The sequence below is a fragment of the Hermetia illucens genome, chromosome 6 (assembly GCF_905115235.1).
Source record: "Hermetia illucens chromosome 6, iHerIll2.2.curated.20191125, whole genome shotgun sequence".
In the NCBI taxonomy this organism is placed as follows: Eukaryota; Metazoa; Arthropoda; class Insecta; order Diptera; family Stratiomyidae; genus Hermetia; species Hermetia illucens.
In genome coordinates, this window is record NC_051854.1 from 1,494,612 (window position 1) to 1,518,019 (window position 23,408).

Below are 23,408 nucleotides of genomic sequence, written 5' to 3' on the forward strand. Positions count from 1 at the left end.
AATTATGCGGTGTTTCCAGCGATTAATTATTTGAAATAATAAAACTTGTTTTTTTCTGCTGGAATACAGGAAAAAAAATGGGGTTGCAGCTCGAATGTACTATTTTGGATATAACCAATGGTAAGGTCAATGATTACGTATGGGGTGGTAATCTGGGCAGAAAGAACTGAACTTAGCACACAAGCCAAGCAGTTACACAAACTCCAAAGACCGACTTGTGTTTGTATCAGTGGGGCAATGAGGACATGCCCAACGGCATCCCTGGAGGTCCTTCTGTGATTAACGCACAAAGGATTGCTCGGCATCTGGGAGAATACAATACCAAATGCAAAGTTGGAAGTAGGGAATATACTAAAATTCCTAATGGCTATAGGCTTGCTCGAGATACTAGCAAGCAAAAGGGGCGCAATAGTTCTTTAAGGAAGCGGTGCAACTTTCCCTTAACCAAATAATAATAAAGGTCTGGATTTAAGTATTTAAGGACCATAATATGAGGATTATTCGGCATTCAAAAAATAAAATTTGTCTTTTCCTTTTTCACTTTTTCATTATAAAATAAGCCGAGAAGACGACATACAACCGAAGAAATTACATTGGTGCGTAACAGGAAGGGTTCGGAACAGAGAGACTTCACCGTGAGATGGTGGAATAATGAAAGGATTGGGTACCTGAAAAACTGGATGGTCGAACTTGGACCACTCCTGATGAGGGCAGGAACTAACACTAAGTAAATAACTCCAACGACGACGAACTATCAAACAAGCGACATCGCATCAAAAGGCCAGACTTGCTCTCACCTTGGACGCCTGAAATTGCAACTAAAACAACAACACAAGCCTCACTTTTTTTTAAAAATATTTTATTGTGTTGTTATTATCATAGAAACACCTCATTTCACTTCTACTTCTTCGCCAATCGGCTTCTGAACGGGCATCTTGTACTCGGTCTCCGGGACTTCGTAGATCTTCTCCTCCTTGGGTTCAACAACCGAAACATTGTCGGGAAGTGGCTTCTTGGGTCCAATCTTGTTGTTTGGATCCCAAGGCAACATGATCTTGACCTTGATGCCCAGCACTCCCTGTCGCAGGAGTACATGTCGGGTGGCTGTTTCCACGTAATCATTGCATGGGTCACCGGAATGGATCATCAATCCGTCGACGAACTTCATCGACTTGGCACGTTGTCCGCGCAATTTGCCCGACACAACAACTTCACAGCCCTTGGCGCCTGATTCCATGATGAACCTGAGGACACCATAGCACGCCCGACGGACGGCCAGACCTCCGGTCAACTTGTAACGAAGAGATTCAGCCTGGGCGATGGCGCACAGACCGCGGGTGGCTACCTTCTCGGCGTAGAGTTCAACCTTGCCTGGTTCGAAATTGAAGCGTTTTTGTACGACGGCGGTCAATTCGCGGATACGACGACCCTTCTCGCCCAGCACGCTTTGTGTTTTTGTGGCCATGATGATGATTTCTGTACGGGCCGGGGTGACACGGACCTCCACGCCTGAGTAGCCATCTTCGGCCAATTCACGAGTGAGAAATTCGTTCAATTCAGCCTTGAAGATGCCGTCGGCGACGAACTGAAATGATTGTTAAGAAAACCAACGTTAATACTGATTAATCAATGGAACGCATGAGAACTAATTCAAAAACTTGTGCTCATCGAAATGCCCGACTTGATTACAAATCAGAGGTTAGATGCGTATCTTTCACAATAAGTCCGGATACACGCACTCCCTGGCTACAAACTTTGATTCAATCCCATGTTTAGCACTTGAACAATATTTCCGTGAACACATAGTCAATTGCGGCGGCATTTACCTTGCGTTTTTTCGAAATTGTTACACTCATGTTTATTCACTATATGCAACCGAGAACGTGGTTGAAGGAAAAAGAAGGAGGTCTGTATAACCGACCCTATGGCGGTGTCCACTGTGGAGAGTTGTTAGTTCCCATGAAAATATTACCAGAGGGAAGGTATGCTTTTGACAGTTTTATAGTGTAGATGGGAGGTATCTTGAACTAAAAGTTCACTAAACTATTATGCCATGTAGACGGAATTAGTTTTCTTTGAATAAATTCTGTTTAAATTAAATTAAATTTCATTTTTTTTAACATTTGCTAATTATGCCCTAAATTCTCGTTGCTAGAGAAGAGCTGTTTCCTGTGAAGAATAAATGCTAGAGAAGAGCTGCTTCCTGTGAAGAAAAAATGCTTCTGAAAATGGTTGAATTTTTATGTCCAGAATCTACAGAAACATAAAATTATTTTTCTTCACTCGCACACAGGGAGAAAGCAGCTGGAACGCCCCGATAACCAACAACGACATAGCAACGCTAATGCAAGCTATCTCCAAAACACAAGAAAAATTTATAGAAGAATCTAGAAACCTTACAAAAGCTGATCCTCGTTCCAAAGACGAAAATAAATGGAATAACTAAGGAATACCACAATGGGACAAGCGGTGGACACCTAGGTATAACCAAAGGGAACTCGATATGATTCATGAAATAGTCATAGGACAATTACGAATCGTAGGTGACAGGATAAAGGCAAGGTACAACTTAACTTAATTAAATTCTGAAGGCGTTCTCGAAGGACAATTGGTGCTACTTTATAATCCACAATGCAGCGAAGGGAAATCGTTAAAGTAGCAATCCAGCAGCAATGGGAAGGGCCTTATCGAGTAGTGAAAAGATTAAATGACGTCATCTATCGGATCTAAAGATTTGGGAATAAAAAGACGAAATTGAAAGTGGTGCACTTGGACAGACTAGCATCCTTTGAAAGTGAAAGGTGCAAAGTAGTGTTTGCATGCCTATCTGGAATATTCCACGGGGTATTAGGGCTGGAAGTCAGTCCACAAAGTCAGTCAAGTTTCAGAAGTAGACTTAAACGCGTCGGTTATAAATACACCTCCAACGGTACTAGTTGAAGAAAGTGTTCTATAATTAATTGTGCAGTACGGTTGTATAATTTGGGGTAAAATAAACGCTTATATTAAAGTTATAGAACGGGTTTTTGTTTAGTGCTATGCAATCCAGTGATACGAGTCTACGTGAAGCAAATAACCAGTAACGAGTCTACGTAAAGCAAAAACGTAACAATTGATTACGTAAAGGAAAAACATAAGTCCTTCATCTGATTTAATGTAAAAGGCCTTGGTTTGATCATTTGCTTCGAAAAAGGAAAATATTTTGTTTTAAAACAACGGCTAGGATCCCACTCCCAAGTTAATGATCTGCAAAGACTTTTTGCTGTTGAACGCGTTATATTTTCAAAAAACAGTTAAAACACTACACAATGTGTTGCTCTTTTAGTTTCTATATTTGAATAGAGTTAAATCTCTATAATTAGAAGTACTTTAGTCCGTTTTAACTAATCATTTTCAATTAAAATTCATTAAAGTACAGACAAATTAAGCACTAACTACAAATCCTCCATAGTACACTGTTAAAGAAATCTTCAATCTCTACATTTAGCTCAAAAACACCTCCATCTGGCACCTCTAAATCACTTGTCTTCCTTGCTGCCCATGCGTGAAGTTTCAACTCTCCAAACCGTACAAATTCTACATAAAGTAATTTTCTCTCTCGAGGGTGGTGTCTGAATACGCGATTATTTGCCGGCGGGATTTATTAGGAAATATTGTGCGAAAAATGTCTTCTGCCACGGGACGTAAACTGGCAGATTTGCGTGTATGTGATTTGAAAGATGAACTGGAGAAACGTTCACTGGAAGTGACGGGAAATAAAACGGTTCTCGTCGAGCGTTTACAGAAGGTAATGATCGAGAGCGGAAGAATCGATGGCGCCATGTTGATATGACAATTTTGTAATTGAGTCGGATCATCTGATTGTTCGTTTTGTTGGGTAATTGTAGGCGTTGAAAGATGAAGGCGAAGATCCTGAAAGTTATGTTTTCGAGCTGGCGGCAAGGCGAGCGACACCAGTCAAGAAAACGCCTGTGAAGGCCAAGTCGGAGGATGACAAAGCAGGGGATGATGATGCAAGCGGAGAAGTGGTTGTCGATGAAGTTGGCACAGTTGATGGGGAGGTAAGTGATTTTGTGGATCAATCATTTCAGCTTTGTCAATTTTTCAACGGGAGGGGAATGTACGAACTAATTGGTATCGAGTGTGATTGAAAATTTGCGCTTCTCGGTTCGGAGACTGTTGCCATGGGGTTATCACTTGCATTTCTCTCCAAATAACTTGACAAGGAGACGAAGTTTAATCAATAATGCAATGAAAGAAGAAAGGGGAGGAACCTAACGGTAACATCAAGAAAATGCCATCAACCTAAAGCAAGCTTTGCAACAGAATTTCTTACATTTATGAATCCAGACCAATACCGTCTCTAAACCTTGTCGCAAGTTGAGACGACGATTTCGAAGCAACAAAATTTGCAATTTTTAGGTCGCGATGGGGATGCCCTGGGATCGACTCCCAGTCGTGGATGCTTGTGTTCATCTTGTGTTTGTCTCGCTGCTGTGAACTCATCATTTGCTCAGCATTAAGTGTGATGACAATGAAACGGATGCATGGTCTCACTGTGCGGATGCCTTATACTCCACCAAGGAGTGAACAGGAGACAGAAAAAAGTTGACTTACGTTTTCGTTCAGGACAGAGGCAACTCATCAGACGCGGCCTCACCTCTTCCCTGGGAGCAGCGTGACCGAAAGTAACGACAGATAAAACTTGAGTGTTTAACACCAAGTGGGTGCGGACTCAGGACTCCCAGCATCCTCAACCCAAAAAGAACAAACAATATTTGCTGAAAGTGATCCAAAAGCGATTATTTAAAGGAAAGATTAACAGGGAATCCATTACAAAGAAATTTGGGGGGACATAGTCAATAGTGAAGGCTGTGTCGCACCGGTTCAGTTTACGATGCCTGTGATATCACCGTTTTCGATATGTTGGTAATGCTGTGGCGGCATATCCGGGGCATGAATCACCGACTGCTTTGCGGGGTATTCGTAGATCTTCCAATAGTACTTCATTTGGCCTCTAAGCCAAATAGCGAGTGAAAACCTCGCGTAGATTACAGACGTCCGGATGCTAAGACAACTTCCGGCCGATACACTGTTCCACTCATCCATGACTACGTATTCATTGACAAACTGGCGTGTTTTCACCAAATCTCTGCTGCTCCCCAAGACATTCCGAAAACTCTTCGAGTTCACAAGGATGACATTTGTCTTGTGCTCCTAAAACGAAAGAATCTCGCGAGTTCCTGGGATTGAAATTGTCAAATAACAGCTTGGTGAGGTTACACTACTTGCATTTCCTCGATCAGATCCACCCCTAGTCGTGTTCGTCGATGCCTCAGACACAGCAGTAGGCTCCGCTCTTCATCAACATGTGAATCAAACCTGGCAACCGATGAGCTTCTTTTGAAACAACTCTCCATTAAATATTTCCGCTTCTTTCTTGAGGGCAGGCCGTTCACGGACCACAAGCCACTTACTTTCGCGCTTAAACATAAACCCGAAAAAAATGTCTCTTCGGCATCTGAGCTTCATCCGCCAGTTTCCTTCCGACATAGAACACGTGTCTGGAGAAGATAACGTCATTGCGGACGCTTTGGCACGAATCTCGGACGTCACAGTCCACGCCGCTGAAGTGCAGAAAAACGAAGAAAAGTTTCAGAGCCTAAGGACAAACTTCAAAAATAAATTCAAAGAGTTTCCTATTTTCGGCTCAAATTCTTCACGCTTTTCAGTAGCCTTTGCGACGACAAAAGTGGAGCATGCCTAAGAGTCAGTGAAGGGCGGCGGGTATTTCAGGCTCGTTGTATTATAGATGTGCTGGACTTTGCGTGTTGGAGGTTTGATATCGTCTGTTGAAGTGGTTAAGCCTTAGTTGATGAAGGTGTTGTCTGTGGTCGTCTAAAGTCACGAAAATATCTTCTAAGTAACATCTGGTTTGCAGGCGGTCACGCATGAGATGGTCTATGCTGGATTGGAGTGATTGGGTAGCAACACATCAACGAGCGATTGAACTCAAAAATGTCTTCCTCCGTTATGGGTATCTGGTAGAAAGCCTTGCGGAGATCGATTATACAAAATACCTTGCCTCCTGGAGCAAGTCTTCGAAGAAGAGTAGCGGATGGTAATTCGCGGCCGTGCAGGCGTTCAGACGACTGTAGGTGGTGCGTGTTGGTCCGTTGACTAGACATGACCAATATTGTCTTGCTCCTGTACCCCACAAAATTGTTCCATGGCGGCCTTGGGGCGAGGGTCGAGGAATCTCTGTGGTTGTTCACAGGTAGAAGGATCTGTTGTGTGGATCATGCGATGGTTGATTCAATAGCGAGACAGAGGTCTGTGCCGTGTAATTTTTGCAACAGAGCGGAGTGGCGATTTCCGAGATGTTCCACAATTAATGCGAGATTATCGTTAATATTTCGAAGAAAGGTACCTATTTAGACGGCGCCAACTGAATTGGTATTTGCGTGCTTTCTGCTGTCGGGAAAATACTACCTGAAATCGTCTTGGAACCCTTCAACACTATGCAATGGAACCCTATTGTGACTGGACGTCGGATGCAGTGAGCGCAATGAAGTTTTACTGGTGTCTTGTAGTGGATTGTCGAGCCAGTGATTATTAATGGAATTCTATTGGGGGTATTTCCTATGATGGTTGAAGAGTGGGTCGCCCTAGAGCTACGAGGCGACAGTGGCGGAGTAGTACAAAGTTCTTGGGGAAATCGAGGACAAATCTGAAGTACGTTGACGGTGTGGTTAACGCGTATAGGGTTAACGACAATATTAGGAGTCCTTAAAGTTGTTTCCTATTGGATAGAGCTGCACATTGTGTGCATTATTCTTTTCGATAACATGGGCGATCTCTTCCGCCTTAATATTTATACATATAAAGCTTTTGTGGCATTTCATCATTATCAACGGGGCAACAACCGGTTCCCGATCTAGGCCTTCCTTAGAAAGGAACTCTAGACATCCTCAGTTTTACGCCGAAGTCCACCAATTCGATATCCCTACTCATACGCTTTAAGTGACCCGTCGACTGCAACCTATTGAGTCGGATTTTATCCACAATTAGACGGTGATGGCACTTAATCGTTTTTCGTTTCGCCTTCAACATATTTTCTCTATGCATAGTCGATACTTCAGACGACTATTCCGTTGTAATATGTACTTACGGAGCCATATTTCTACTTTGCTTTCAGGATGAGAACGATGATGCTCAAAATAATGACGGTGATATGAATGACAACGAAGAGTCTATCAACATGACCATTGAGGAGGATGAGCAGAAGTTAATCCATGCGCAGGTTGTATTCTGACTTTCAGATCATAGAGCAATTCCTAATGATTTCAATTTCGTCAAGCAGGCACAAGATGGCAAGGACGAGAAGGATGAGTCGAAAAGTAAGTACAAAGTGCCTGCAAATGCACACCTGTAACTGTAATTAAATTTCGCGCTAGTGTCTCTACCAGGGTAGGCTACATCTACTAAGTTTGCGCTCGACAAACATTTGTTTGTGCTTATTTTAGTGTAAGATTACATAAATCGCGGCCGCTTCCTTATAGATTTAGTCAATTTGCAAAGAGTTGAAAACAGTAAGCGAGTGAAAAATTGTGAGTGTTGAAAAATATCCAGTACTTCCTTGGGCATCGTCGATGATTCATGTTTCACTTCGATAAGAAAATTGAACAGAAACCTGTCTGAATGCGCAGGGAATTATCAAAAGCAGTGTAGTTGCTGTTCCACACTTTTTAAAACCGAGGACATATAAAACTGCTGATTCCCTTAAATTCCTGACGATCTAACACAAAATATTACCATATCCAATTAACAGCAGAAGATGGTAACGTGGACAGTGGCAATGGTAATAACAACGACGTGGTCACGATCAAAACAGAGGTAGAAGATGATGCAGAGGACAACGAGGAAAGTACAGAGAACGCTGCTGATGGAATAGTTAAAAAGGAGAATGCAAGCGATGGAGCAGATGGGGCTGAAGGAAATGCCGATGGGGAAAATAAAGATGATGATAGGTTGGTTGCATTTTATTCCGTACAAAAGATATCTAAACGAAATCAAATTAATCTTCAAATTCCAACAATTTGCTGCACAACCAACATCAACTACGTCTTTACACGTCAATAATCGTGCTTTCATTAATGGATCTTTTTGATTGTGCCAAACCAATTACAGTGACCAAAAATCAACGTCAAAAACTACTGCATCCAGTAAAGAGGATAAAGGTAAATATTTTTTGTCTAAATCATGCATTTCAAAGAACGAACAGTAGCACAAAGAGATGTAAACATGTTGGTATTATCGTGTGAAATTTGGTAATTGAGTCTTGAGAAATTTCACTGTGGAATTTGAAAATTGCTCAAACATTCGCATCAACAAGGAAGCTGATGAATTTCGGAAGCGGAGGAAAATTTTGCTGGAGGTTTGGCGGTATCGAGCGGAGAGCAGTAGGCGTGTTAAAAGTCTGGAGTTCAATTTCAAGATGATGTTAAAGCGGAGAAAATTATTGACGTCCTAGAGCATATGATGGCTCAAATTGTGGAAGATTGCAGTCTGTTTGGCTTGGCTGATAACGCTCAAGAGGCTCAAGCATAGAGACCATATCAATATGCTGGCTTGAAAACAATTTGCTTGCTCATTTCTTAATCAATTTGCTGTCCCCTCAGTTGCGGATGGATTAATATACACTTTCAGCAGAAGCAAAGAACGTGAGTAACTTGTGCTACGTTGTGAGTCGGTTAGAGTTCACAGCTAAAGCTGCGATACTAATCCTTAGACCTTGCCTTTGGAGGCGTTAAGACTCGGATATGATTTGTGCATATTCTGAGACCCAAAAGCTCCACAATTTTGGTTTCCCGTTTTGCATTCGCCGATCTTCGTTTCATTGGCTTTTCATCCACTCCGATTTGCTTGAATGTCAATGCGGGAGCAGTTTACACGGACGGGGAGTTCGGGCAATGCGGATATGAAGTACACAATTTTCGACCCTCGGAGCAGTTTGTGGTCATCTTAGGCTGATCGAGTACATTTCACGTAGCACAAATACAGGAGGAGCAGTTTGGAAGTGAGCAGTACCCGGATCGCCGTTTAGCAATTTTCAAATTCCACATTTCTCACTTATTTTAAATTCATTAGACGCTTATACTTGCAGTAGGCAATTGCATACCTACTTTAATCGAACCTGATGCATCCTAAGCATGCAAGCATAATTTGCCTAACATCCTAATATACACAAAAAAGTTGGTAAAGGACAGTTAAAAAGTGTTGTGCTTCTTGAAAACAAAACAAAAACCAGTCAGTTATCTTTTAAACAAAATCAATCTTTGTTTGGACGTATCGAAAATTGCAGACAAGGCAGCAGCAGGTGGTGCGGCCGCCAAGAAATCGTCAGCTTCATCGAGTCGCAATCTATGGGTATCAGGTTTATCCTCTATAACGCGTGCCAGCGACTTGAAGACAATTTTCTCCAAGTATGGAAAAGTGATTGGTGCAAAAGTTGTAACGAACACTCGAACGCCTGGAACACGTTGCTATGGGTACGTTACGATGGCATCATCGGCGGATGCATCGCGTTGCATTGATCATCTCCATCGCACCGAATTGCATGGTCGTATCATATCAGTGGAGCGTACCAAAAGCGAAATTGGATCAGCATCGTCGGCACCGATACCGAAAAAGGACGACAAAACCAAGGAAGCAACTTCTGATAAGGGCGATTCGAAAGAGGATGCTGCCAAGGAAGGAGTCAACGGTAAAGAACAAGATAGAGCGGGAAGTGCGGAGAAGCGGTTAAGTACTGACCGCAAGAAATCGGAAATTAGGAGTCGTAAGGGATCCAATGCACGCAGTGAACGGAAGCCGATACGATCCACGTCGCGTGGACGTCGTCGCAGTCCTATTCATCGTGGTGGCCGCCGCTCTCTGGACCGTGATCGAGAACGTAAACGTGATGTTCTTTCATTCCAAAAGATACGGGAAGAGCGTGAACGGCAGAGGTTGCGGGAACGTGAGCGTGAATTGCGCGAGGAAGAACGACGCCGTCGAGACATTAGACGACGTCAACGCGAGGAAGAGGAACGTTTGACCAGGGAACGTGAAAAGCTGCGAATGGAGCGAGAGCGATTGGAACGCGAGAAAGCTGAACTCTTACGATTGGAACGTGAACGACAAAAGTTGGAACGTGAGAAAATTGAATTGGAGCGGCTTGAGTTGAAGCGTCAACAGATGAAGTATGCTCTATTATCACAACAAAAATTGTTATTTGCTCTTATTATTAGTTTTCTTTTCATTATTATTTTGTTCACGACAAAGCTCTCATTTCGGATAGCCTTAATGTGACGAGATACGCGTGCAATTTGCGGTTTTTATCCCTTCGTGAATCTACGCTTGACAAATATTTTGGAGCGATATTTACCGATAAACAAGATCATTCCTTTAAAATCCTATTCATCAATTGTTCCCCTTAAGTTGAACTGATTTCGTTATGTCACGCTCAAAATTATCCCGTGAAAATCATTTGCTTCAGATGCTGCTTCGACTGCGATAATATTTGAGATTCTAACGCACTATTTCGAGTAAAGAACAAAGCGAATGATTTAATTTGATTACTAAATAGACATTCAGATAACTTCACTACGATGCTCAGTCTTTATTCACATCACACATGCACGTATTTGAAGGAATACGTGACGTGCAATTGCAGATGCCAGTAGAGCTACAACTAAAGCTTCCTTTCTGTTTTACTCTCATCTTGAAACAGGATCATGCAGCGAAATGAAGATGCCAAGAGATCTCTCAAGCGGCCAGCTTCCGATGATCGTTACAATAATAGCAGCCATCCGGATAATAAACGCTCGAATACAGATAGACGCTTTGAGGCACCTCCACCGCCGAGATTTGATTCGTCGCTAGCAAGGCAAGAAGCATATTATTTGGATGTTCCAACACGGATCTAACTAAAGTTGTAATTTCACAGGTCAGCTGATAAGAAACGCGATGATTACAGCAGCTCAAAACGTGAGGACTACAAACGGGACATAGACGTTACCCAGTCACGACACTCTTCGTCAAATTATCATAGCAGCCGAGACAACCATAAGGACAGTCGTTACACGATCCCAGACCCGCCACGTACAAGCTTCCGCCGTGATGAACGTGATAGGTAAGTTGAGTGGGTTTTTCTGTATATTTTTTTCTGAAATAAGGACAGAATTGCTTGCAATTTATGAGTGAAAATTCTAACTATAGCCGAAATTCGGGCAGCAAACGCTTCGATGCTCCATCATATGGTGAAAGGTCAAGCGGCGGCGGTGGAGGCGGAAGTAGCAGCAGTTCAAACTGGCATAATTCTGGACCGCCGGCCATTAAGTCATTCGCGGCTAGTCAAATGTCGAACAGTGTTCCGAGCTGGCAATCGAAGTCGTCGGAGAGCAGCAACAATCATTGGCCATCACAGGATCGTTACGATCGAACTTACAATGAGCGATCTGGACCTTATATGGATGCCCCACCACGACAGAGCGGCATGTTCGTGGGTAGCGGAGGTGGTGGACGACCACAAGATCGTTATGGTGGGCAGATATCGCGATACGACAGTGGGAAATATTGAAACCTTAAATTTTTATCGATGATTTTATAAATTTATATGAATTAAGGATTCACGAATTCTGCTAGTTGTGCACATTCACATGTGTATTGTTTGAAATATATTTCCGTATTATTAGTGGATATGTTTTAAGATTGTCTATTGTGGTCCTGATATGCTACAAGAGTAGCAGCGTGAAGGGGACAACAGTAGTGAATTTTTGATTCTATACAATATAAATGAATTTGTTTTAGTTTTGTATGATAGTGTTTCAATAAAATCGATATAATTGATGAAGAAATGGATTTTTAGTGAATTTTAACATTTTCAAGATGTTTCGAAGAAAGGATAGTAGAGGTTGCTACTGTTCTCTGTGCCCTTAGGAAGCGCGCGCGCTGGGACTAACACGAGACGACAGATTTGCTAACGCCCACTGGGAACGACAGGACAGATTTTTTAACGCCCATTGCAAGGTAAACATATTGAAAACATTTTGGCTGCCCCGGACTACACACATGCAAATTTCTACGCATGTTTTAGGCATCAGACAGAGAAATTTCTATGTCTGTCTTAGACAAATGTCTCCTTTAGCCAAACGTCTCTTTCAGGCTGTCTGTGTCTGCTTCAGACAAATATCAGGGTGTAGCCCAGACATCAGATAGATGTCTGACGCAGTCTCACACATTTGTCTGACTGGTGTCTTGAAACAGACATATTTGCCTGATGCAGAAAAGCAGAAATGAAGCTGAGTAAAAATCGCGTCGTTATTGAGTGTAAGGACTTGGACGATATTACAACGAAGGAAGAAATTTGCCAAGCCTTACGATCCCAGCTGGGAATACAGTCGGCCCAGGAGTGAGATATTCTATAGCTAAGGAAGCCATATGGCGGCACACAAACTGCGTCCATAAGCCTAATACTTGAAGCGGCCAAGAGGGCTATCACTATCAGTAAAGTTCAGATTGGTTGGGTCATCTGCCGACTACGAGAGCAGATAACGTGGCGAAAAAATGTACTAGCGTACACGATAGGTCCGACCTGTCGTACATGCGGAAAAAAAGCCGCATTGCACAAGTCAGCGAAGAAAAACCCAATTCCCTATTCTGTAGGCAAATAAACGATATTGACAGTGCCCATATTACAGGCAACAGCACATGTCCGGTGTATAGGAAGGCGATCAAAGCTATGGGCAAATGAGGTTCCTACAGCTAAACCTGAACCATTGTCAAGCGGTTCAGGACCTGCTCTTCCAGACGGTATTAGAAAACAAAGTTAACGTTGCTATTATCGGCGAGCAGTACAAAAATCTAGACAGTGGAGTTTCGGTCGAGGATAAAAGCGAAACAGCAGCGATATGGACATGCGGAAATTAAGCCATAGAAGGAACCACAAGGATTCTCGAGAGTGGCTTCACTGGAGCAAAAATAGGTGGAATATCTATTTACAGCTGTTATGCGGCTCCAAGCCTTACGAGAGAGGAGTTCCATTCTTTGGTGGAAAGGCTAGCAATGGATGCAAATGACCATAGCCATAAGATAGTGGCTGGCGATTTCTACGCATGGACTTAAGAATGGGGCAGCCGAGAAGCGAAGGCAATAGGATGTATATTACTCGATGCTCTCTCTCGTCTGAATCTTGTAGTTGCTAACACTGCATGCGTGAACACTTTCCGAAAGAGAGAAATGGGGTCCGTGATGATGTCACTTTTGTTGGCGATGTTTAAGGATCTCCAGCGGTATGTCAGTGAAGAATATATACAAAGCGGCCACCAGACCATCATTTTTGGAATCGTGCATGGTACACGAGTGAAATGGTCCCGGGCGAGAACTGAAAGGTCCGCAGCTAATAAGTTTGACGAGGAGATTTTCGAAGAAGTTCTACAGCAAAATACAGCGCTTGAAGGAAGCGCAGAAGATAAAGCTTTACAGATCGGCGAAAAGTTGTGACGAGCATGTGACGCCTCCATGCCAAGGTGTGTTGTATCCCAAAAGCGAGTTCCGAACTTTTGGTGGAACTTTGAAATTTGAGAATGCCGCAAGTCCAGGAGGCACAGTCAGCGAAATAGAAACCGATCTGAATACGAGCAGTTACACGAAGAATACAAAAACACGAACCCCTAGATGGCGCATATTAGACAATAATATCGAAAGTCAAAGGCAAACGGTGCCCACCAATTTCTTGTCCTACTCTGCTTAATGGAATAGTAAAGGATCTTTTCCAACAGAATGTGAGTAGCGCTAACCTTCTCCCTGTCGAAGTTCCAATGGTAAGTGAAAAGGAGGTCCTCGAAGCTGCGGAAAAAATAGTTAAAAATAAAGCAATAAAGGCTTGGATAGCATGCCCAATAAAACTCTCAAGGCAGCAGGGCAAATAGCTCCAAATATGTTTGCCAGAGCGTTCACCACATGCCTAAAAGAAGGAGCATTACCTACACAATGGAAGAAGCAGAAATTAATACTAGTCCCCAAGCCAAACAAAACCTTTGGGGGAAGCTTCGTCCTACAGGCCGGGATGTCTTCCAAACAATACTGGCAATCTATTCGAACGAATAATCTATAACAGATTACTTCCAATTGTCGAAAAGGATGGTGGTCTCTCCAAGAATTAGTTCAGTTTTGGAAAGGGGAGGTCTACAGCGGATGCAGTTGTCCTAATAGCTAACACAGCTAAGACCGCACTTGACGAGGACAAATATTGTGCAGTGATCACACTCGATGTGAAGAACGCCTTCAATGCCGCTAGATGGAGCAAGATACTTCAGTCCCTAATCAACTTAGGCATGGCGAAGTACCTGGTGCGTATCGTTGCCGACTTCCTAATCGATAGGGTTTTGTACTGCGAATCAGATGAATGAATGAAATTATACCAAACGATGGAGTTTCACAAAGGTCCGTCCTAGGGCCACTCTTGTGTTTTTTCCATTGCCCGAGATTCGAAGCCCAAAGGGTTGCATTGGAAACTACAACCGGGGAGCAAAATATACGTTACGGTGAAAGCAAAGGGGATATGGACTGAAGTCGAAAAGGTGATTGCAGCCATCAGTAAGAAGCTTAGGCAAGAAGAAGTCATCCAAAAGAGCGAACGCGAGTGAAACACGAATGTTAATATGAGCTCAAAAAAAAAATTCTGATCTAGCCCCACCACGTAATACCGAATGGGAGTCCCGCGTGGAGAGTGAAAGGAGAAAAAGGTGGTTTTAGTGGGTAAGAGTCCCACATAACCGTGTGGCAGGAACCTGCGGTAGCTTTTGAAGCCTTCTCTCGGCAAAAAAAAATTGTCTGCGTGATGTGTGAGATAGACACAGACATTTTTCTGCATCAGAAAAAAATTTTGTCTGAAACAGATATTTGTCTGTCTGATGTCTGAAACATACGCAGACATTCGTCTGCCTGTTAAGTTTTCAATATGTTTACCTTGCAAATTCTGTCGTGTCGAGCCTAGTGGATGCGCTCCTTTAGGGGTCTGTGTGTGTGAGTAAGTAGTTAGTGATTTGTATTGTGTATTTAAGCACCGGTCGGCTCGAGATCGGATGTGCGTTTTCACTGGCCTTTGTCAGTAGCGGAGTCAGTTCGTTATGATCTGACTCCCCATTTTTGTTGATCTTAAATTAGATCCAAGAGGTTCCTAAATACCAGTCGAGTTGATCAAGCCATCGCTGTCACTGTTGGAATACCCATTTGTCATCGGTACAGACTGCATGGCCGTATCATAGGAGCCGCGTCTCTTGTTATTTCTATACAACGGGTAACGTCTCGCCCTCATTTCGGACGTGTTCACGGGGATTTAGCTAGTGGATCCAATGTAAGACCTAAGTTTCGTCCGGCATTATTTCATCAAAAGAAAGGAGATCTCTGCAGTTTTTTTGGAGTTCTAAATTGTGGTATACAGTTTTCCAATGAATCGCCTTTTTAGGACCATGCGGAGGTCCACTATCATTTGGTTCGACATCGCTTTTTTCTAAGGGAGTTTGCGTTAAATAAGTAAGCGATATTTTCCGAACTCACAATTTGCCAGGTCCCAGTTCGGTTTTATGTTTAATAAATTGTGTCACCTACAGAAAGATGCTATGGGTCGTCGAAAAAGAATCCTTTTAAAGAAGGGCTGCTGAGTTTATAGTTCTCTTAGAATCAAAGTCTATCTAAATCTCAAGGCTCTAGTGGCATCGTCATCTTATTGGAAACTGCAACAGCACGCGTCTGTCGGTGTGAATAGTAACCACAGCCTTTACGAGTCGAATCTAAACCGTCAGGTCGTATGCGGAATATAGATTCTCTGTAGCGTTGCATGAGACATGGTAGAGCTGCGACTTCCCGTTGGATGCTATGGATGGTCTACATTTGGATTGTTTGTAGTCACCCTCAAAGGCTGAGCTATCCCAGGTGCAAGAAAAAATGGCACCCATCCAGGGGTGAACAATTTGTTAAGTCGCACCAGAGAGATAGCCAAATTCGGCTCTAAATTCCGGGACCACCTTCTTGATTTTGTTTCACGGGTAGGACTTCATGTTTAAATTGTGCCTAGTACTTAAAAAGCAAGTGTTGTTTTGTCTCATTCCCATGTAATCTTGAAGGGCAAACCTTCCTGTTCCATCCTTCCTAGAATACTATCAAAACTTTTTCGTATTTGTTCTGGGAGTTCAGCCACGCATGCGATGACCTTCCAGAAGTCTTTACAAATATGGGTCTTAGCGGCTAAAGCCGCAACATATTTGTCATTCGAGTTCCTTGAAAGTGCTCTTCCTTGTGTTTTCGTGGTTGCCAATTTTTTCATTTTCATTTAGATTTTTTTTTGTTATTCTTTCTCCTTTGTCGAGGAGGAGACATGATAGACGCTCCCGAAATTATATTTTCATTATCTTTACCCTAGACATTCCTCACAAATCCCAAATGCTCAAAGAAAGCAAGACCGGTTAAGGTAAGTAATTCTGCCCCACATGAAGGATACCATTGGAACTTCACTCTTGGCTCTCCTTCCCTGAAATTGTCTTAATCGAATTTTGTTCTGCTTTTTAAAATCGAAATACTATAAGCGAAGATCGCCCAACAAAAGGCAAATGAAATTGGTCAACTATCTTTAAAAAAATATTCTATATTCCTCTTTTAACAGGTTTCGGGGCAAACAATATTTTTGCCGGTTTGCATAATTCTAGTTCAGTACCAGGTCTCACTGATAGACATAATGTTATTTCCACGTGCGATGCTTCTGTCCATACTGTATGTGATAATAGAACTGTTGTCCTTAGCCGCCAGTTAGTTTCTATTAATGAAAGAAGAATTAAAATAAAAATATGTTTGCGATTCAGCCCCTTTCAGCTACTCAATTACCTTCTTCTCCATCCTCCGTCATAATTCTCTTCAAATCTCTTATACGCGGCACCACAGTATGAACGTTTTGATCTGGATATTTGATTTTCAAACGAAGATCCTGTCGTTGTGATTCTTGTAAGCTTTCAATTTCAGCAAAGAATGGTAGCGCTGCTATTAGCCCAGCTGTAACTTTCAGTACATTATCCATGGACACATTGGGGCTGGGATCGAGAATTCGTGCTGTACACATTTTGATCTACAGAAGAAATTATTTGTGAATTTACGTGGAAAACTTTCTGAGAGTTTCAAGTCTTGCAACTTACATTCACGTTTATTTGAGGTGTTATAATTGGCGATGCATTTTGAACGATTGGAAGTATTTCACGAAATACACGTCCTGGTTTTGGATCACTTAAATTGATTAGCTGGGTCAGCAGAGAAGTTGTGAACGCATCTGGTTTCATGTCTTCAGGAAAAGAAAGTGTCGAGTGTTAACAAAACAATTGTTCAAAAATGAGGTTTGGGAGGTTTGGAGGCCTCCCTGGGGTTCTGAAAAGAATATAAGCCCTTGATGCCTGAACAGAAACTTTTCAGGCTTGTACATCAGCTCAGAGGGCTTATGAATCCCGCTACTTACTTGCATTCACATGGAGGAAATTACTTATATCAGATGCGATGTGCAGGAGCAGCTGACATGGTCCCAAGGCACTTTGAGATCGATCTTTCACGACAAAAACCAAATGCAAAGCACTGGCACGTAAACTGATTTGTTTCACCAAGAGCAAGTCGTCTAAAGTAAGACCTGAGAATATATTTTGTAACCTGGAAGGATTTTGATTATGTTAAATGTCTTTCTTTTTGAATCATACAATTTTAGGAGCTGTTTCAATAGAAAAATTACTTCAAACACTTTTTCATCAATTGATTCAGTGACTCCTTCGATGGCGAGCGAGCATGTTGTTGCGAAATTCCCGATTGCAATTGCTCGATCAATAGCTGAGCACCTAAATATGTTACAGTGAAATTCGCCGTTCCTGACATGATAGGATCGATCTCTGCTAAACGATCCAAATTATCTTGTGCCGCTTTTAGGAGGGCGTATCGCGCTTTTGGTGCTGAATATGCAGCCTGAATATTGTTTAAGATTGTTTCTAAAAACTGTCGAGATCCTGTCGACCCGGTTAATGTTAGCGGGCGTGAGTTTCCGCCGACTGGTAAATGTGGAACTAAATTTGGCATTGTATCACGTAGGTAGGCGTAATGTTTTATTGTTGTCTCTGGGAACAGGCTTATCATTGGTGTCATATGCTCTGCAGCGTTGAAAAGCATTATCAGAATGCAGATATCTATTGGCTGTTGTTAAGGATATTACGGAGGTGTGATGTGTTTTTATAAATGTAAAATGAATGCCCTGCCAGGGACACTTAGAAGTCATCCTAAGTACGTTTGAATGTAAGACCTCCTTCTCTTCGAAAGTGGAAAGGTGATATGAATGACGATTCACGGTAAGCAAATTGAATACGTGAAAGTCGCAGATCCGGTCTTTCGATCAAACGAACGTCAGGGATAAACTGATATATAAAAGGATCAATTCGAATTTAAAAAAGGATACACGACGGATCTTCAACATCTTTCTCTGCACTATCAAAAAACGGATGATCCTGTAAAAGCTGCGGTGTCAAAGACATACACAATTCCGGATGTTTCTGCCCAACACGCTGCATACATCCATACGCTGAAAACTTATCCTGTGGATACTTCGACAGAACATCTAACACTTTTTGTACCACCAGCGTCAAGCAATTTTGTGTGGAAACCTTACAGGCGCCTAGCATCAAATGCAAACCTTCACGAACTTCAACTGAATAATCCTCTAGTGAACTCAACATGATTTCCAATTGATCCTCACGCAAGACGATATGCTTTGAAATTGCTGTTAGACTGTAGATAGCCTTCAGACGAACACTTTCGATTTCATCATTGAACATGTCGACAAGAAAATCAAGCGATGTTACGGCAAATGCGGGATTATAAAGGGCAAGGCGACACATTGAGTCCACGGAAGCTGTTCGTACTTCGAGAAATTCATCTTCGAGACCATGGACTAGAGCTCCACAGGCTCCGGATGCGATCAATGAAACTGAATTGGATTCAAGTTGTTCTTTCGGAGCGTCATCTGCCCACTTCTTTCCGGTGGACCATTCGCCACTTGCAAAATGTTCAGATGAACGCTCATGCAAGCTTTTTTTGCGCTATGGAAAAGACCAAAATTATGAATAATGGTTAATTGTAAAATTTGTATTACTTACCCTCAAGTTACTCATCAGTTTCTTATCTAAAGTTTGATGCAAGAACTCATCGCCTACTTGGGACATCCCGCCAAGAAGCTCAGCCGCTTGAGTACGGACTTGCATAGATAAGTCACACAATGCGGAACATACTTTCCCAAATGCGGCATCGATTAGCCGGATTTCAGTGTCGGCATCGGAGACTGTCGTCATGCTTCAAGATTTTCTAATTAATTATCGAATTGCTTACGGTTAGGGTTGGAAACTTACTAGTCAGGATGCTTTATTCCCAGTTCGGATACCAGTTGCAGAGCTTCTTTTCGCACGCACTCGTAATCATCATTCAGAGCAGCTGAAGCTCGGCTGAACAAAACGGGGAGTAATGGAACTCCACGGCTTCCAAGGGTCAGGATAGAACGAAAAGCTTGTGCTCGAACACGGGAATCTTGAGAATCCGTATACTTTCCAACTAAGCTCATAGTCTCCTTTTCTGCTTCGGTCAAACTAGCATAAGCTCCAAGGAGTAGTAAAGAATGTCGTTGCACGTTATGACTGTAAGAGGTCAGTTGGTTTTGTGCATAGAACACCATTTTAGCGACATGTGTTGTGGGCAACTGTTGCGATAATCCGATCTTATACATGCTGTACAACGCCTGGGATACGACTTTCATTGAAACTTCATTTTTCAGGAGTAGCAGCATTTCATCGATGAGTACTGATCCCTCAACCTTTCCATCTATTGCGAACTCGCTGAAGAGAGAAAGGATCTTCACACGAACTGCAGATTCTTGCTCCTTTCGGAAATGCTCGATTATTTTTTTGAGCACATCAGAATGATCGTGTTCGTCGTATTTAAGGGATTCAGAGATACGGATAAGAATTTGCAGTGCTTCGTTGCTGTTGGTGGCATTTTCGAGGAGAGTGGAGAATGGTTCGACTGTTGACGATGATGTTGATCTTTTGGTGGATATTCGAAGTTTTTTAAATGGTCGATTTGCGGCTATCTAAAATTGAGAGGCGTTATATTCGCTGAGCGGTAGATAAACTTAAGAGTAACGATAAACGGATGAAAATTTTATAAAATAATGTTTTAAATGCATTATTGTTATTAGATTTTTTCTTAAATTCGGACACAAGAAGTTCGGATATTATGATTCACTTTACAAATCTCTTGAAGATTGTAACAAGCGGATTCAATCGTAAGGATTGATTGATTAGACGCCTAAAACCCTAGAAAGAGTACCACTTTCAGCCTTGGTTAGTATAACGTGTTCCATTACATTATGATGTTAAAACGTACTCAATACATGAACCAGAATAATTGTCGTGAAAGACAAAGACATTGTAAGAAGGGTAGGAAATCGGTGTAATTCGTTTTTGATTCTTGTATCTGCTGGACAACACCTCAAATTAAGCCTTCAATCCTATTGTAACGAAGTTTAATTATGGTATGAAATGAGGCTGTCGTAATAATTGCTTGTATTTGTATGTTAAGCTAGGTGTATAGCAGCAATAACATGGCTCATCTTATCGTGGTGGTGATATCAGGAGCGAACTGGAACTGGAAACAGTGTCGGAAGACTTCAACAAAGTTACCATTGACTCATATGAAGCCAGGAGTCTGGCTGAGGAAGTCACGTCATCAAGGGATATACTCTGTTGAAACAGGAGCCTACCCAGAATGAGAATAGAGGTACGAAAACTCTTCAACTTATTTAGCGAAGTAGAAAAATGCGCTGATGACAACAAACAAAAGTTTCAGAAAATTATGCCAAGGAATTTTCTAGCTGTCTAAAGATACATTTACCGAGAACGAGAAGAATAGGATACATTTGTTTCTCAGAACTTATTTCTTGTTGTACTACTCCAATCTTACTCGAGGAGGGCGATCACACCCGAGTCTGCAAGGGACTCATCTGAAGTGGCTCTGCCACGAAGCCTCACCGGAGGTTATCTGGGACCATGGGGACCGGGATGGCCCTCTGAGAGCATATGCTGCAGAATTCCTGGAGGATGTGCTCTCGACCCGGTTATTTGCGGTTGGCCCCCTAGTGGCAGTTTCATGGTGGTTGTGGTTATGCCTACATCGCGGGCAGAGCTCCTCGGAGCTCAAGCGTGGAGTTGCGCTGCACAACTCGAGTGCCGTACCCCTTAGTTGCGGCAGAGGTGTTAGATAGGCCTTGCATTCACTGGTATGAATGCTGAGCCTGCACTCAGTATAAACCAGGACCGCTGTGAAGGTGGGAAGGTGAATATGCGCATTAATCAAGCGAAGGACATCTTAGTACCATTCACCAGCAAGTGCAAGCTTGATAACTTGAAGGTCATTAACATTACATGGTATGGAGGTTAAGTAAAATCAAAAGGAAGATTGCAGAACATTGCTATTCTGAGCGATAGCCAAGCGGTTATCAAGATATTTAGGTTCAACCAGGTAACTCTAACCAAGTAAGCTAATGCCGTATGAGACTAAATATGCTCGATTCGCTCAATAAAGTCTGGGCAGTTTGGGCTTTTGGCCACATTGGGTTAGAATTCAAAGGGGCAATGGATGAACTGGCCAGGAAAGAAACACTAACTCCGCTACACGCTTCTATGGAATCAGAAATGGGTCCATGCCTGCAATGTTGAAAAGTGAACAAGGAAATAGGGGACATGATAAAATTCTTGTTGGTTTAAGCCACTATAGTTAGTGAGTATACTATAACCAGTAAAGAGGCATAGTAGATCTCCTAGGACGCAGTGCAGCTTCGCTTGAAAACACTATTATTATGTGTATATAAAGAAACCCAAGCCTTGTCTCTCATATTTGAAGCACTTTCCTATAATTTGTCTTCTATTTGAGACAATAATATATTTTTTATCGTCGCAGCTTATGGTGGTAAGTACTGAGGTTACTCAAGCGAGACAAGCCAAGGACGTACCCAAGACAAACATGACGAAGCTCTTTTCATTTCAAGGTAGATAACATATTCCTAATCTATTGAAAGCAATGCAGATTACTTTTTATTAATCAGGTGCAAGGGTCATTCGTGATTTAGCATTTCTGCCTCATGTCAACTAGTTTGAAGCAGTTAATCCGCCACTACGACTATAATTGCTACGTTGTCAATAAAAATATTTTCTAATAAACAAATTTCTATTTAAGAACTACTATTGTCACCTGTAGCGTTTGAGTTGGTTCTGAAGCGTGCCTCTTAAGTGCCAGAGCCATTGTCAGGTTTTTGTCTTGTTCCAAATTACACTTTGTTTTTGTAAAATCTGTTTATGCGGACGTTTTCATTCTTACACGAGCAGAAATGCTCAAAAAATATTGCGAAACGCTATGAAATACACCAAGCCGGTGACACTTACTGACGTTTGTCAAATTGGCGTCTTCTTTGCAATCAGCTGGGCACGTTGAAATGTCAAATAATTGAATGTTTCGATGAAGATGGCGCAGCTGGTCTGAAGGAAGCGGAAGTGAGTCAATGGACGTTGTAGAATGCACTTGTCAAAAAAACATTAATAGCTCTGCTATCACACCCTATTCTCATTTCTTTGAATTCAAAAGATTAAATAAGGATCAGTGTGTGGTTTGCATTAAAGTTAAGTTAAAGATCTTTGGCGCCGACAAAGCTCCCGCTGTCGGCTCAGGGCTCTCGGCGCAAGCCAGCATTAGTCCGGCGTGAAATTTTCGCTTGTGATTGAATTCTCCTATCTAGGGTCGAAAACCACAACTGATAAAAGCTACGATGATGAAATCCGCGCACGGTTGTTGTCAGCCAATAGAGCCTATTTCAGCTTACAAAAACTGTTCCGCTCGAAACGGAAAGAAGAATTGCAAACTCTTGGTCGCGTTCGAGAGAAGAATCCTCCGAAGAATTTTTGGCCTCCTACATGAGGATGGACGATCCCGTAGCCTACATAACGACGAAATCTATGAGCGATACCATGATCGTCCGGTTGTGTATAAAATCCGGTTCAATAGGTTACGGTAGGCGGGTCACTTAATCTGTATGGATGAGAATGGTCCAGCCCGGAAAGTCTCTAAGCGTAATATCTATGGTAGAAAAAGAAGACGAGGCAGACCCTGCCTAAGATGGAGCGATGGCGTAGGTCAGGACGCCAGATAGCTTTTAGGGATATCGAATTGGTGGAACTCGGCGCAAAACCGGGATGTCGGGAATTCCTTATTAAGGCAGGCCTAAACCGGATACCGGTTGTTGCGCCGTT

General features: G+C 42.4%; 3 protein-coding genes across 4 annotated transcripts; 1 reads left to right on the forward strand and 2 right to left on the reverse strand.

Moving 5' to 3' along the window:
- Window positions 1-838: 838 nt before the first annotated feature.
- LOC119659861 (40S ribosomal protein S3) lies at window positions 839-1,986 on the reverse strand. The gene is made up of 2 exons (XM_038068169.1): window positions 1,827-1,986; window positions 839-1,585 (listed from the first exon to the last, which is right to left on the reverse strand). The coding sequence occupies exons 1-2, from the start codon at window positions 1,854-1,856 to the stop codon at window positions 890-892; spliced, it is 726 nt and encodes a 241-aa protein (XP_037924097.1). The 5' UTR covers window positions 1,857-1,986; the 3' UTR covers window positions 839-889.
- A 1,575-nt stretch (window positions 1,987-3,561) lies between these two features.
- LOC119659209 (scaffold attachment factor B1) lies at window positions 3,562-11,900 on the forward strand. 2 transcript variants are annotated; one of them, XM_038067178.1, is made up of 10 exons: window positions 3,562-3,787; window positions 3,888-4,061; window positions 7,199-7,303; window positions 7,364-7,400; window positions 7,832-8,030; window positions 8,191-8,240; window positions 9,365-10,244; window positions 10,775-10,930; window positions 10,991-11,176; window positions 11,278-11,900. In XM_038067178.1, exons 1-10 carry the CDS (start codon window positions 3,665-3,667, stop codon window positions 11,621-11,623), a joined length of 2,256 nt encoding a protein of 751 aa, XP_037923106.1. In that variant the 5' UTR covers window positions 3,562-3,664; the 3' UTR covers window positions 11,624-11,900. The 2 variants fall into 2 exon arrangements, with proteins under 2 accessions (XP_037923106.1, XP_037923105.1); XM_038067177.1 differs by having other exon boundaries at window positions 3,564-3,787; window positions 11,263-11,900.
- Window positions 11,901-16,667: 4,767 nt separating this feature from the next.
- Window positions 16,668-22,568, reverse strand: LOC119660132 (integrator complex subunit 4). Its single transcript, XM_038068531.1, has 9 exons — window positions 22,357-22,568; window positions 19,464-20,197; window positions 19,215-19,407; window positions 18,518-19,157; window positions 17,807-18,251; window positions 17,543-17,727; window positions 17,229-17,371; window positions 16,924-17,161; window positions 16,668-16,855 (listed from the first exon to the last, which is right to left on the reverse strand). Exons 1-9 carry the CDS (start codon window positions 22,405-22,407, stop codon window positions 16,686-16,688), a joined length of 2,799 nt encoding a protein of 932 aa, XP_037924459.1. The 5' UTR covers window positions 22,408-22,568; the 3' UTR covers window positions 16,668-16,685.
- Between the last annotated feature and the right edge of the window lie 840 nt (window positions 22,569-23,408).